Genomic DNA, 15,747 nt, shown 5'->3' on the forward strand with positions numbered 1-15,747 from the left:
GTTTCATCGATTAGGAAAAATAAAATGTAATTTATCGTACATTTGAGAGTGTTTTTTCCGGAATAGTTTTGAGATCATTACAAAGCTTTCGAGTGTTACGCTGTTAAGTAATAATGCATTTTAACTTCCACGCGGACGATGACACTTGCTCAAAAAATAATGCATAGAAAAACAATGTATATAATTGCGCGCTTACCGTCGTCTAAACATTTCAATAAAAGTTCCTCGTTAGGATGCGACAAACATTCAGAGTTGAAGTCATTCCATGACGAAGACCATTCATTCGTGAATGTTTTTAAACAAAGTTTTCGGCACGCTGGCAAAGTGGCCTTGTCGCAACAATGGAGTTTTACGCTATCCATGCCGAGTTTCTCTATTTGCGACATCGGTGCTGTTGCTGACGTGTCTCTTTGTTCCGCCCCTTCGCTTTGTAAGAAACATTGCCAAAACTGGTCCTGAAATGGAATTATCGATCAAAATATCTGACACCTTAAGTACTACTTAGTACTCTAAATATTATTTTAACGATCAATCTGATTTTACAGTTAGTGACATGTGAATGACGCTAATATTACATTTAATCTCGAGAAAATTAGTTATGCACCGTCCATTAAAGTAGATAAATAGGTGGTATAACTACTACCTACATGTTTTATCAAATTATATTCTGTAGACTACACCACATAATACAAGCGCATGTTATCGTGAAACACATACGGCGGTAGATAGTAAGTTACTTTTAAGAATATCATTAAGATTGAATATTAAGATAAAGGATAAGGTAATAATGTATTCACATTTTATCAAATTTGAATTATTCATAAATTATGTACTCTTCTTCGTATTTTATTAAATCCAAAAAAACTTATTATTTACTATTTACTCAAAAATAAAAATAAGTAGGTTTTTCTTAGCTGTAAGAGTGCATGTTAAGTTAAAATATATTTATATGACTTCACAATGTAATCATAAAGTACAATTTGAACATAAATGAATACTTTATCGACAGGTATTTATTTTAAACAAAAGATTACTCCACGCCTAATTTAATTAGGTTATTGGGATAGAAGTATATTTAGCTTACGACACGTTCATATCATTAGCTTAATTTTTAAAATCGTCAAACAACACGAACTACATCACAGATAAAACTACTATATTGCTTCGTCTTTGATAACATTTTTAAAATTCTATTGGTATTACGAAATTCAATTTTTTCACCTCATTGTTTCAGCTATATTATTGAAGATATAATTAATTGAGTTAACTTTCATCAACGCACTCAATGTCGATATTATTAGTTATACATACTAAGCTAAAAAAAATTAAATATTAAAGATCGATTGTTGAAATCGAATCGCAATTCGTTATTTTCTCACTGTAACATGCAAATCAAACTAATTTATTTAGAGAGAATGACACTTTAATTAAAAATTAATTGTTTGCCAATATTTTATTTATAAAAATTGAATAAATAAATGTAGATATGAAATTAAACACTATAAGTAATTTTTGCTTATAGTCGATATGTAACAATAACGTGTATAAAAAAAATATCTTGGCGGTGACCGCTGGAAAAAAATAAATCTCTATTATAATGACGAGTTTACTATGAAAAAAAAAAAAAATAGTTTTTTCGATAATAAGTCAAAAACTGATGGTTCATGAAAGAACTTACATAAAGCGACGGTGATCCACATCCTCTGCTCTCCAAGTTGTCCATAGCTTCCATGTCAGAGTCGAACTCTTTCCGTAGACTGTCCTGACAGGCTTCTTTGCATTGTGCATCAGAGGCCAACTTACAACAGTGCAAGTCTAATAAAAGAGAAAGGTGGAAAAGTTACAAACCATTATCACAGTATAAATATGGTCATAGTTCGTGGTATGACATTGGGAATTTTAAAACGAAGCCCGTAGTAGTTTTTACTTGTGCACCGTAGATTTTGAACTTTAAGAGTATATGAGTATACTGATGCAGCGATTCCTAAATTTTTAGGAACATAGAACTCTTTGGAAATAGTTAATGCGAAGTGGAACCCTTAAGCCTCTAATTCCAACTTTAATTCAATTATTTATTGAAAAATTAATTCTCGAAAAAACATTTTAAAGATACTGGTAGTTGATTACTGTTTATTGCAATTACTACCCTTGATATTCACGTACATCTTGCGGAACCCCTAAGATTGTCCCACAGAACCTTTAGGTTCCACGGAACACACTTTGGGAATCGCTGTACTAATGCATCCCGTGTTTCGAACTCTTTACAAGGATGAAAAGTGATGCGTGGAAATACCTACTGAACTACTGAATAGTACCAGCAATCTAATAGGGCTGTTGTGTCGGGAAAGTATCGACTTTTGAGCGTTTAATTTTTACTTCAACTCAAAAGCCCGGGACGGACGGAACAACGACCTCGCAAAACCGTTTCATATATCTAGAACCTAACCAAACTACTCAGGGACACACGGTGGGAAATGGTGCGAGACTGACTGTACGTCAAATACGCTTACATTTGTGTCCGTCCGACGGTCGCGTGGAAGTCGTGTTGCGCGAACAAAGGTGCGTAGCAGCAGCACCGGTCGCTGCAGAACGTGTACCGCGCCGATCCCGTTCAGCCGAACACAGGTCGAAGATTTCTTGATTGGCTACGTGTTGATTAATGGACGGTGTGTTGGCTAGGAATTTCTCGCATGCAATCTGACATTGCACCTCATCCGTTTTACCGCCGCAACACGTATCTTTGACCTATAAAAACCAAAAAAAAAGATGAGTTATTTACAACGTTAAGTGGTTATTTATATATAATATAAGCTTATGTGTGTGTGTCGTACGAGGACGATCGTTTGACAAATGTCCACGGATACGCCCATTTACTCGTACATACTTGTACGTGTACAAATATACAAATCTTATTGTATTCTAATAATATCTAATGTCTTGTTCGAGTCCTTTGCATATTTCGAAATTTAGACACGTGAAAATCCTACGTCGATTCCAGGTTGGCACTATAGGATGGTTCTAAAGTCATGCACCATTTAAAAATGGATGAGCCCTAAAACAACTCGGAAATCAACCAGTTACAGTACTCCGAGGATATCGCCACAATTATAAGGTATTAATATTTCCATATTGAATACATACACCAAGTACAGTGTAGTACAGTATAACTCTAAAAACCGGAATCTTAGAAATAAGTGAATCATTGTCTGTTTATTTTTAACATTTTATACGCCTCCGATAGCTGTGCAGTTATACTCATAAACAAAGTAATACTATTTATTTATTATACACAAACGGTTATTTTATTGTGATTACTTTATAACATAATATATTCTCAATGAGTAATATTTTAAATCAACATCTAATTTAACATATGGTACCAATGCATATTGTAAATATTACTAAGGATTCGTCCGTTTGGAGTGATAAAATAAAATAAATATAAATATGCGTGTAGTTCACGCAGGGTTACTATTTTCGAAACGTTCTGAGGCACGCGTCAACTGTTTAAAGTTAAAAGCTTATACCACATCGTTCTACTATACGTGCGTTGTTTTAATGGCTTACTATTCGACAATGAACATAGCTATTATTATACGGCAGTCACGCTGTCATCTTTGTCTTAGAAATAGTAAGTTAGTACGATGTGCGTTGTGTCAACTGTACGTCGTATTAATATATTATAACGATTGTTTTTTTTATTTTCACGTCCAATTACGATAATTTCGTTATTAATCCATTAGACTCAACGTAAAGACTATAAAACGTATAAAAATACCGACGGGATTACAGATACGTAAAAATAAATAAATATTATAAATTCCTAATTCATATTATTTTGGTCTCTTAAAACCTATGCTCGCGTCACATGGTTACTCTGAATTAATTGCACGACTTTACCGCGTAAGCAATCCACTATAATATTATTCCAGTGATTACAACAAGACGCATTTGATTTTTTTTTAAAATGTACAAATAATAATTAGTAAAATACAAACTCACTCGACTTTAACGTTTCGACGGTCATCGTATCAACCGCCAACACGCACAATCTCTATTCTATCTATCAGCTATTTACATGATATCGATCTAAAAATATTATTGTAATTCATGCAAAGGCAGTCCAATAATTATTAACACAGATGGACAAGGTCTTCAACATGTTAAATAAGAAATTGAAAAGAAATATTATTAGTCCGTAATAAATCGATTTATCCACTCTGTATAAAAATGTATCTTTAACGACGTAATGAACCATGTGTGATAATTCAGATGCGCTTGGGGCCGCGCTGCGTACTAAAATAAAAATCCCGTTAAAATGCTGAGGTTATTTTGACACAAATATGACAATATAATATATTTACAACCGTAATTCACTCGAATGTCATAGTGTTATCCTTACAAACATGATTAAATTGTACTTTCAAACTATTTATTTATTTATTTTTAACTATTCAATGATTTTTTAGAATATGTTTTTCTGCAAAAGAAACAAGTAGTATACGAATGAAAATTTCCAAAGCCATAATTATTCCTCTAAAAACCTAATGCAAAATGAATAAAAATATTTTAAATTTTTTACACGGTGTATAGTGTAGTATATGTATATAATATTTTAAAAAAATCCAAAAAATTATGATAAAAAATTATGAAAAATTAATGGATTTAAGGTAAAATTTTAATAAAATTGAATATTTCGACGTCTATCATAACCAATTAAATAAATAATATTTAAATATTGAAATTGTTACAAACGATACGATCACCTAGTAGTAAAAAAAAATATATACATTTACATTTTAGAATACTATTAAAAATCTGAAAAAATTATATGATAAATTAATGATTATTTTATTTGTTCCAAGAAAACTTTTATAGCATATTTTACGTTTTTTTTTTTTTTTGAAGGCTGACAAATTTTTTTTAAAACATAATAGTGCAACATTATGTCTACTTTTATCGCATAAAAACGTTGTTTGCAAACATAAGATCACATTTGCAGAATAAATACCATTTTTGTTCAAAGTTTAAAAATTGATACTATATTCTCGTCCAAGTACCTACACGGCTCTACGATATAAAATAAGGGACACTTATTTATGTTTCCATAATACATTCCGGGGAATACGATACCGTCGGACGACACGATTTCATTGCCGAACGGATATGTTTATGGTGGATAAAAAAACTCGAGCAGCACATAAATTGTACACGGCTGACGGGCAGACACTGATATAATATTTTTTATTTTCCAGGCTTGGTGAGCTGGTCGCAAAACGTGATCGCTGCGTCGTGGCAGGATAAATATCACTTTCGGATACATATGATTTTTTCATCCGATTTACCCGTAACGTTTTAATTGCAAAAACACAACATAAATTCGGGTGACTTTTAAGACATACTACACGCAGCTGCATGCGTGATTTGTGTTAGTCAAATATTTTATCAGTATTTGATCCATACAATATTGCAATAAATATGTCAAACCTACGAGTATATACTCGTGATATCACGGATCTCGCAGGCAGAGGCGTATTTAAGGGGTGGGTCCATGGGACCTGTGCCCCCCCCATTCACCGTATTTTATACTTTATTTATTTTTGTAGATCTTCTTATTTTTCACGCACGGTCACACGGTGGAATATTGGAATATTTATATATCATGATAATTTGATACCATCGATTAAAGGGATTAGCATTGCTTTAATATACACCGTGAAATAATTATAAAACCTGAAGAAGTAGTTGAAGCATATGCTAATAAACACTCCAGACGTCTTCAGTTATTATAATTACAAAAATTATATTTAAAAATATGTTTTATTATAAATTTATGTAATAAAATGTTATGTTTCTATCAAACACTTGTATTTTGATTGTTTGGTTATGAATAACAACAGTTTTTTGAGATGGAAAAGTTATAACTATGTATACTTTGAACTTTTTGTTCGTGCCCCCCTCTCTCTCATAAGGAATTTCTAAATACGTCGTTGTTCGCAGGTAATAATCAATATCTAGAGGAGAAAAAATGTACAACACGAAATAAATCCTAAATTAAAATGGTCAGAGTTTTAAATAATCGATTAAATAACGGAAGAACATAGATAATTAATTTTTTCGTGGTATTTAGTTGACTACTATAATAGAACTCGAATTATGATCGAGTGCCAACTTCTTAAAATCGTTTGAACTATGCAATACTTTCGTCCTATAATGTAATTTTTTTTTCAAACTACTCTAACCACCTAAATTCCAAGTGTCATAATGTATTTTTAAGCAGAATTTGTTAATGTTATTTAAAGTTAATGATAATCGAGTCAAAAATCCTAGGTTTTATTATCGATTAATTAAAAAAGTCAGTTGGTTCATCAGAAATAGAAAACGTGAAAAAGTGGTTGATTATTACGCGAATATTTTATTAGTATTGTAACTTTGTTACTTTGTAAGTAAAATATTTCAGCGTTTCTAATGTCTCGAAATGTTATACTTTTTTAGCTCTTTACAGGTTCTGTTGAGTTAACCAGAACTATATAGGATTAAAAATATTGGTGCATATATGTTATTGTTCCGGATAAAATAGTCAAATTTTTGATGATAAGATAGTTTACGTTATTAGTTCAACGATAATAATATTATTTTTAAACGAAACACATCCACCGACAATCGGGAACAAAGCAACGAATTTGAGGGTTTCAGATTCCTCGATATTCTTAGCACAATATGTCAAGTACACATTCGTTTCCGGGACACGATACGTTTAAAACGTCAGCTATCAAATAAATAAATCAAATTTTCAAGTTCTTGTTTACAAAATATGGCGACCCAAACCATGCTGCATAATGGCGCGGCGATTTATCAATACATCAATATAAGTAATAATTTCAAACAACAAAATTGCAGTCAAATTGAAAAAATTCCAACAATAACAGAAAGTTTCATTAAAAATATTTTTAGATTTTAATTCATACTGGCGTTAAACGATTTTAAAACTTACATAGCAACATTGGGGAGAAAAAAGTTACAAGTACACCAACTTCCAGTCCCTACGTAGAATGTACGAAACGGTGCTTACCTGTTTGTGTTGGAGACAGGAGAAAAACTCTGACTCATTCTGGCAGTCCCTGTGAATCGACCGGGATCCGGAGTTCTTATCCAAGCAGGACAACTGGCAGCCGTCTGACTTGGCCACGTCACAACACTTCCTAGCCGCGTCCAGCCACTTTATCTCCGTATCTGTAAACATAAGATCGTAAATTTATAGGTATTATGTAGTGAATTAAAATAGGTATGTTTATAGTATATTTAATTATCGTCACATAGTAAAAACTGGTATAAGATAAAAACACGTTAAACAACGTTTAATGTTTTTAAAAAACTATGATTTACTGGAGTATTACTACTTTACGTACTTTTCCCATGTATATTAAGTATATTTGTATGTCGCATACATAGACGGTTAGAAATAGTTTTAATTGCTTCCGATCTATTGGTGACTTGTTTACGCAATTCTTCTCGCATACCTCGAAAAATCATGGTAATGATTTAATGGGAAGAGGAATAACAATTAAAATAAATCCTCGGAAGATAATTGATTTTTATTATACTTCCTTACCCCGTAAACAGGACACCACGTTAGATAAGATCCCCAAGGAGTATTAATAAGCTCCTAATGGTTATAGAGTAAACTCCCCTATTTTAACACCTCGTAAACTCTCCCGATGGTTAACGTTTTAAGGTTAGGTTAGTTAGTTCTTCAGCCTTACCTGAAGTGTAGATATTAACTCTTCCCTTTTCGCAACAACATCATTTGTACCTACATTATAATAGTCGAGTTATTGCAATAGTTGAGTACTAATAAAGTAATATCACAAAAAAAAAAAAAAAAAAAGGTATCTAATAATAATGGATTGTAGACACAAGCAAAAAAATAGATATTTTACGTTTTTAACATTTTTGATTTCATATAGTTTATTGTAATAAATTAAAATACAAATTCAAGTTAACTAGTGATTTAATTTATTTTATTAATATCTAGCCAATTATAATGTAATAGTGAAGTTATTGTAGATACGGAACAGTTTACATAATATAATCTTCTGATAGTGCTGAAGTAGACCCGTGAAAGTTCATATATACCCTCCAGATATAGTTCTAAAAGAAGCCCTGGGGAATTTATCATCGGCAGAGTTAACGCATCATTAATATCGAGAAACCTTACTATCCCCCCCTCCTAAGTATCCGGTCACCGCGATGTCCATTACCATCATCGTCGCCGCGTTTAATTAACGAAACTCAGCCGCGTGCGGTTAAAAAAAAATCGCACACGACCGTCGGCTTAATTAAACATAGATATATACACAAGTACACGCAATGATAACGACGTTTAAGGGTGTACAGCATACATAATAATATCTACTACGGTATTGTCCATGCTCACACTCATTATATTTGCTACGTTCGACTTACCGTGAGCCGAAGACGACATACACCACTCGACATTCCGGACATGTGAACAGAAAAGATAAAAATTTAAAATATGCTCGTACATTACGTGTTAAATTTCAAGCATCAACAGCTAGCACCCGTGGTGGCCGACCAAAAGAATAATACCGATCAATAAAATGTCTACCCATGGGCCCGTTGTCCGGTAAATTTAATATTAACAATCACTATGGTACTGGGTATTGTGCGTGTTTTTAAATCGTGCCATGTTCAAGGAAAAACGAAACAGGCTTGAGGGGTAGCATACAGTTATTGCAATCGAGGTCGAACAACAGCGTAGAGGATAAGAATAATATATAGGTATGCGCCGACAGTGTCCTTTTAGTTATAAAACGATAATATTATTATAAATGTTTAAACGATTCGAAAAGTGGCGAACCGTGATAGGTATCTTCAGGTAGGAGCATGTACATATTTGTGTGTATATGTGTGTATGTGTGTGTTAGAGAAAGAGAGAGTGAGAGGGAGAGTGCGTGGTGGTATGTACATTATCCCGGTAGTACCTTAGGTAGGGTTACGACGAAAATAAATAACAGATGTCCGAACGGAGGCAGATTCATCGGTAATCCTGCGTAGCGACTATTTTCGGGAATTTTTTTAAGGGTCTACAGGGAAAGGACACAATGGTTTAACCGAAATCAAAATAAAAGATCAGGTAACCTACGTCAAAATATATTACCAAATCATTTAATATAATATCCCTCTTTGTTTTATTTTTACAGTTTTTTAATTGAACACAATACGACTGATATTATTAAAATCCTACGTGAGCGTTGGTGGTAAGTTATACTGTTTCAATACCATTATATCTTACACACCAACAACAATAAAATGTTAAAATAAAATAAAATGGATATGTCCGTATATGTATCTGATTATTTCCCATTAATATTTATTAATATTTTATGAAAACATAACAAATAACGAATAACACGACCGATTTAATTTTACTAGTCGAATTTCAAAATAATATATGTTCGTATAAAATGTTGATTAATGATTCACATAATATCGTATAATATTAAACAGTATAAAGTTGGATATAATTTATGATACATATATTCATTTATTTATTATCATTTATGGTTTATACGCTGCCCGTAGATGATTATAAAATTATTTCATGGAAGTGTTTTTTCATATACTTGTATACTCGGTACTAAACCCATGCTGCGTCTAAATTTACCATACGTTCACGTATTGTTCGTTTAAAAACCATTTTCTTATCATAACAGTATAACATACACATAGTATATCTGTAATGAACGTAACGTTTCGTATGTTTATTCGTATAATTTCCGTTACGCATAAAAATCTAAACAAAATTCACACGATGGTTAGTACTATTTTTCATTATTCATTTAACCAACACACGTTGCATCACAGCTATCACTGTTTTAATAGATGTTAAAATATTTCCAGACGACATATATTTTTATTACACGCAGACATGATTCACGTGACGTGGGTTTTTATTTTATTTTTTTTTTGTTACTTTTTAACGGACAAACGAGAATTAATATCGTTATAAAATAGATATCAAACGACCGAATGTAAATATTATTACCTACGTATCGGTATAATGTGTTGTATGTTTTGGAAACACAGCGGTGGCGTCAAAGATGTTTTTTCCGCAGTCATACATGAACAACGATGTAAAGTATTACATTATACATTTTCTTGTGGCACTTGGTTACGGGGTACAGTAGTGGTGGTGGTGGTCGTGTATCTCGTTAATAAATCAAACATATTTATCGCCGTTGACCCGAAGAGGAATTTTTATTTTATTTTGCAGACCGAAAGGCCTACAGAGATTATGATCACGGATACGAAACTTTTTGAGGTAGATTAATGAATTACGATTTCGACATGATGAAGGTGCACCGCGGTGATTCCGTCGCGTTACCCCCCCCCCCCCATATACATACATACATACATACATATATATATATATATATATATATATATATCAAACTTACTATGACGTTGCGTCTGGCAGGCCTAACCCCAAACGCGCCCCGCAGAGAATTGTTTTACGGCCACAGTACACCTACTTGATTTTATTATACATACATCCCGCAACGATTATGTGTTGTACCTGACTGCGGTTTATATGTATCATAGCGTCTCCAGAACACTCGAGAAGTATCGTTTTCAACGGAACTATGCCGAAAATACCAAATGTAGGGGACAAAATACGTTAGTACTACGACGCATTTCGTGGGTAGTGAATAAAGTAAACAACGACGAGTACTATATGACATTTGGATATGTATGATAATAAATTTCTTGTTCGTTGAAGTCACGAAAACCATTATAATGGTAAGTATACTTACGTTAACCAAGAATCTACTCGTGCCGAATGCAGAAAATTCTAAATTCTCGAAAAACTTCCATAAAACGCATTTAAATCAATTCCCAAATATGTAGTATAGATTCGTATTTAACTGTAGAGTACGCAACGCGGCTATTTTTACTATTTATTTCGAATTTACCATGTACGGCAGAAAAATGTGAACGTTTTAGACCCTGCGATATAGCTATGCACATGGGCTACGGTATTGTAATGCACTCGTGTCGAACTATGTATAGTGCATGCCGATGAACAACGTTTCGGATTACTTTACATAAAAAAATACAAACGTGTGGTATTATGGGTTTGTACGCGGATTGTAATCGATACGTCGAGAGGTATTGTACCACAACGGTGTATTATACGAACATATTACGTGCGCGCATCAGGCCGGTTTAAATGCCGCGATGGTTGGTGCTGGCGAGTGTAGACGAATACGAGTGACGGACAGGGCATTGGAGTAGCAACAACTGCAGCAGGATTTGTCGGCGGCTTTGCGGCGAACGCGGAACAAAAGCGACGTACGAGTTCGTAGAAATAACAACGCGGATTTGAATATATGATCATAACGTATCGAACATCAGTTTTCGAATGGGGATCGGAGAGCGTAAAACGAAATGAAGTTAAGACACGGACAATGCGAATGTACTCGAACAAGACTGCGGATTCGTCGATAAGACATTGACGATATTACGCACAACGTTTGGCGTTTGACAGATGATCGGTGACGGTGTGTGGTGGAGACGCTAGTCGTGAGAACCTGCAGACGGACTCCCGTGGTTTTTAATTTTATGATAGTTACAACGCGCCGTTTCTCGTGTTGATATTACACAAATACACATACACACACATAACACATAATATATAACACACACAAGAACTCGTGCGCACCAGACAGCATGAGCATAAAATATACACAAGATATAATAAATACACACTAACACACACACAAACATATATTTATATTTATATATATATATATATAAAATACGCGTGTATTTACGATAGGTAGCCTAGTGTTGTTTTAAATCACGACACAGGTGACAAGGATAAGTGGTCATCAAGATTGCGGGCGCCCGGTGCGTGTGTGTGGCAGAAGTCGATTTATCACTTACCGCAGTCGGTCGATGGAGGTTTAAGAAAAAAATAAAAATTATTTACCTTCTTATTTCTCCGTGGCCGGGAGATGTACACGCGTCGTTAATTATATTCACTTTATATATTCGTGTGTGCGTGTGTGTACCTACATATGCACTCGCTCGCCTAGACGTCGTGGTGTGCATTATTATATGCGTGAGAGACGCAAAGGGGGAAAAAAAGACACATTTTGGAAAACGAGTCAGATCCCTGGAGATAACCCCGGTGTCAGATTAAAAGGACCATGTGTACGGTAAAGTCGGTTCGGATTACCCACATGTGTTGTGTGTGTGTGTGTGTGTGTGTGTGTGTGTGTATATGTGTGTATATGTGTGTTGTTATTTCTGTGTGCCTGAAAAACGATTAATCGGAAACTACTCCAATATTAAGTATAATTATAATTATTATTATGAACAATAGAATAGATGTAAACACGGATAGTTATCACGTGATCCAGGTTCTACATGTCTCGTAAATTCAGAAGCAAAATGTTATTATTAAATTATTATATTATTATATATATATATGTTATTTTTATTTTTATTTGTAATAACCTGTTTATTTTTTATTTTAAATATATCTTCTATAAGTCACTTGATTTGTTTTGAGAAAATAAAATTTTTATTTTTTTCTCTTTAAATACGACAACTGGTTTAAATATACATAATCGCTTTTCCACCGACCGCCACTCATCGAAGAATCAGATGAAAAAAAATGTACACGAAATCGCAGTTTTCACTTTATTATGGTTTATTATACGGATACTTTATATACACAAGTACATTTAAATTTTTTTGTTTTCATATTCAGTCCAAACGGATGATAATATGTTATTGTTAAATTCTTCAATACTGAAACTCACGTTTCGGTTTCTTGAATTTAAAAACTTTCTAAATGATTGTTAGAAATAAAAATGTTAAAGTATACAAACCACAATATATACATTTAATGAATAAAAAGGTTAGGTTTTAAACAATATAAATTGTACTCAGTTAATTATAACAAATTTACAATTATCCGTGGTCGTATTTTATTCATAAAATTCTAATTTTAAATCAGTTACTTCATATAATTTACGATGACACTACGTTTACTTTAATTCATGATATTGAATAAATTAGTAGATACTTACATTTTTTGAGGAACAATGTCTGTAAAAATCAGTTATCCGTCCAGCTATTTTATCTTTTGGGTTTTCTTGTAATACAGCCAACTAGAAAATAAATTAAAAATTATATTTATATGATATTTTTTTACAGAGACTAGTTATATCTGAATTATTCGAAAGTATTTGAAACCTTAATATGATGGCTATACATAAGATTACCATATGCTGTGTATAATAATTTATCAACTTTTTATGATAGATAAGTATCAACAATAAAAAAAAAATAAAAATTAATAAGTGACAGTGATTATACATTATAATCCTGCTTTATAACTAACAGTTATGTTCGAATACATTCAAGGTATACGAGATCAAGAATTACTATTTTATATAGATGTCTAAGACAAAATATTTTATAATAAAATATCTTTTAATGTATATTAATTTGTTAATCAAAACAAATAGTTCTATAGTATGAAAGTTATAAGAATCTTAACACAAAATATTCAAGTTAATGTGTTTATTTTATAGTATTATTGTAATGTTAACGCTGTATTAAATATATTATACTTAAACTGAATAAATGTGTAGTTTCTTAGCTCCTTGAAATTATGATAATTCATAAAATATAAGCTCATTATACAAAACATATTTTATCAAAAAAATGTATAAAATAAAAAATAAACAGTTCATCAACATCTTTAAGCATTTCTTTGATAGTTTTACGGCGGTTTATACAATATTTTTCACAGGGGACCGCAGCATGGGTTTGTTTTTTGATATAGTGCTGTAGGGAATACGAGATCTGACGTTATTATTAATGGATAACTGCAGTGGTCTAATCTTGAAACAGTAAAATATTACTAAATTAATGTCATCAAAATTATGTGTGTCACATCTGGATACAATATAGTCGTATATAATATAAATACTCGTATTACGATATGATATTATATGTGAACGACGATTTATGAGAAAAAAAAACGTAAACATTTCAAGGATATTATACAACATAATTTTTTGGGAGAACGAACATTGATTTTATTACATTATAATTTTGAACAATGCATTAGACATAATTATTTGTTAAAGGATTTTGAAATAACGTTTATTCTCGTAACGGAAATAATTTCGATTTCACTAACTGATGTTTGATCGTAGAGCGTTACATACATTTAAATCGCCTTATTATGCGAATATTTTCGACGGTCTCATGTTTTAATTAGATGTAATCTTTTGTTTCATCTTTCTGTTTTTGATGGGATTTGACTGTACACATACCACAAATAGTGGTATGTGAAGAACGTGTGCGTTCTCGAATACATTATTCTAAAATGTCTGACTACGATCCTTGAAAATATTTTACCAGTTAATGTTCGAATATGCTGCAAACGTATTCGGTATAATTAACTGGTAAAGATACGAAAACTCATGATTGCGAAAGGTTGATTATGATGCGCACCATAGATGACCAAACCAACCGAGTATATCGCTGTAACCCGTCATAGCACTTTGGTATATTTTAGCACAAACATAATAATATATTCAACTGTAGTAATTGATTACAAAGTGTTTTAAAAAATATACAGACATGACCATATTGCAACAAAAACAGAACGATGATAATATTTTTCATATCAGGATGTTCTGGGTTTGAAAACCAGAGCAGAACGGACAGTTTACTAAAATACTATTATAATCCGTCGTAATAACTGCATTCGTATTGTATAATATTTTATCACTGGGTTAGGCGCATGACTAGTAATATAATACAATTTTAACATAATATTTTTACAATTATTACGTTGTATTGAGTTCGATAATTGGTTTTCTCTGTACACATCTGTTAAGTTCCGATTACGTGTTAGCGTTTAAATCAAGCCGGAACTAAGTACACAGGAAGTTATTATGATAAAAGGGATAGAAAGAGAGATAAAATATATGTATAGTCGATTCGACGAGCTAGTACGACTGCGAAACATATGTTATAATGTATATTTATCGGAAAATTAAGGGTCAGATAAGAAAGTTGCAACGAATTTTTATTTCTGTGCAGCCCTACTCTGTCGTCGGACCAACCATAGGTACGCATATCGAGTAATAATATCCTATCAATACACCCCTTGAACTAATATCATACTCAATCACCAGTCATAAGTAAACACGCATCACACGATCGAATGCAGTATAAATGCACATCGGCTGCAACCGCTCAGCGTAGCGACACATGCATAATTCAACGGACACTGGTCTTGACAATTTAGGGGAGTATATTTGTGCCGTGTCGTGCAGTATACCTTCGGCGTACTTATAATACATATTATATTATTTTTCATACGTAGTAGTAGTGCTTTGGATAATAATAACAACAAAAACGGATGACAAATGCGTTCGAATGCTAATAGCGTTGCGGGATAGGGAGAAAGAAAAAGACAGCCAGTCGGTTAAAATAGTAAAATATTAAAATAATAATAATAATACGAGTACAATACGAGAACTTTTTTCCCTCTTGATTACGAATTCGGAGGACAATATCGGATTGTGTGTACGTGCGCGTGTCCGGTAAACGAGGAATTCGGTTCGTTACCCATGCAAGTCCCGTCGCACCGACGCAAGTGCTGTGCCTTTCTAATTTTTTTTGTTTTTT

General features: G+C 32.7%; 1 protein-coding gene across 2 annotated transcripts in view; it reads right to left on the reverse strand.

Moving 5' to 3' along the window:
• The window catches only part of LOC112682567 (reversion-inducing cysteine-rich protein with Kazal motifs), a 56,949-nt gene that overhangs the window by 9,743 nt on the left and 31,459 nt on the right, over window positions 1-15,747 (reverse strand). For both annotated transcript variants that reach the window (XM_025553198.1, XM_025553197.1), the window contains 6 exons: window positions 13,127-13,205; window positions 8,467-8,508; window positions 7,073-7,233; window positions 2,511-2,745; window positions 1,679-1,815; window positions 197-455 (listed from right to left, as the gene is read on the reverse strand). In XM_025553198.1, the coding sequence (XP_025408983.1) occupies window positions 197-455; window positions 1,679-1,815; window positions 2,511-2,745; window positions 7,073-7,233; window positions 8,467-8,485 (811 nt within the window). In that variant the 5' untranslated portion in view covers window positions 8,486-8,508; window positions 13,127-13,205. The remainder of the gene's footprint in view (window positions 1-196; window positions 456-1,678; window positions 1,816-2,510; window positions 2,746-7,072; window positions 7,234-8,466; window positions 8,509-13,126; window positions 13,206-15,747) is intronic.

Source organism: Sipha flava, unplaced genomic scaffold (genome assembly GCF_003268045.1).
Source record: "Sipha flava isolate LNK unplaced genomic scaffold, YSA_version1 207_pilon_pilon, whole genome shotgun sequence".
In the NCBI taxonomy this organism is placed as follows: Eukaryota; Metazoa; Arthropoda; class Insecta; order Hemiptera; family Aphididae; genus Sipha; species Sipha flava.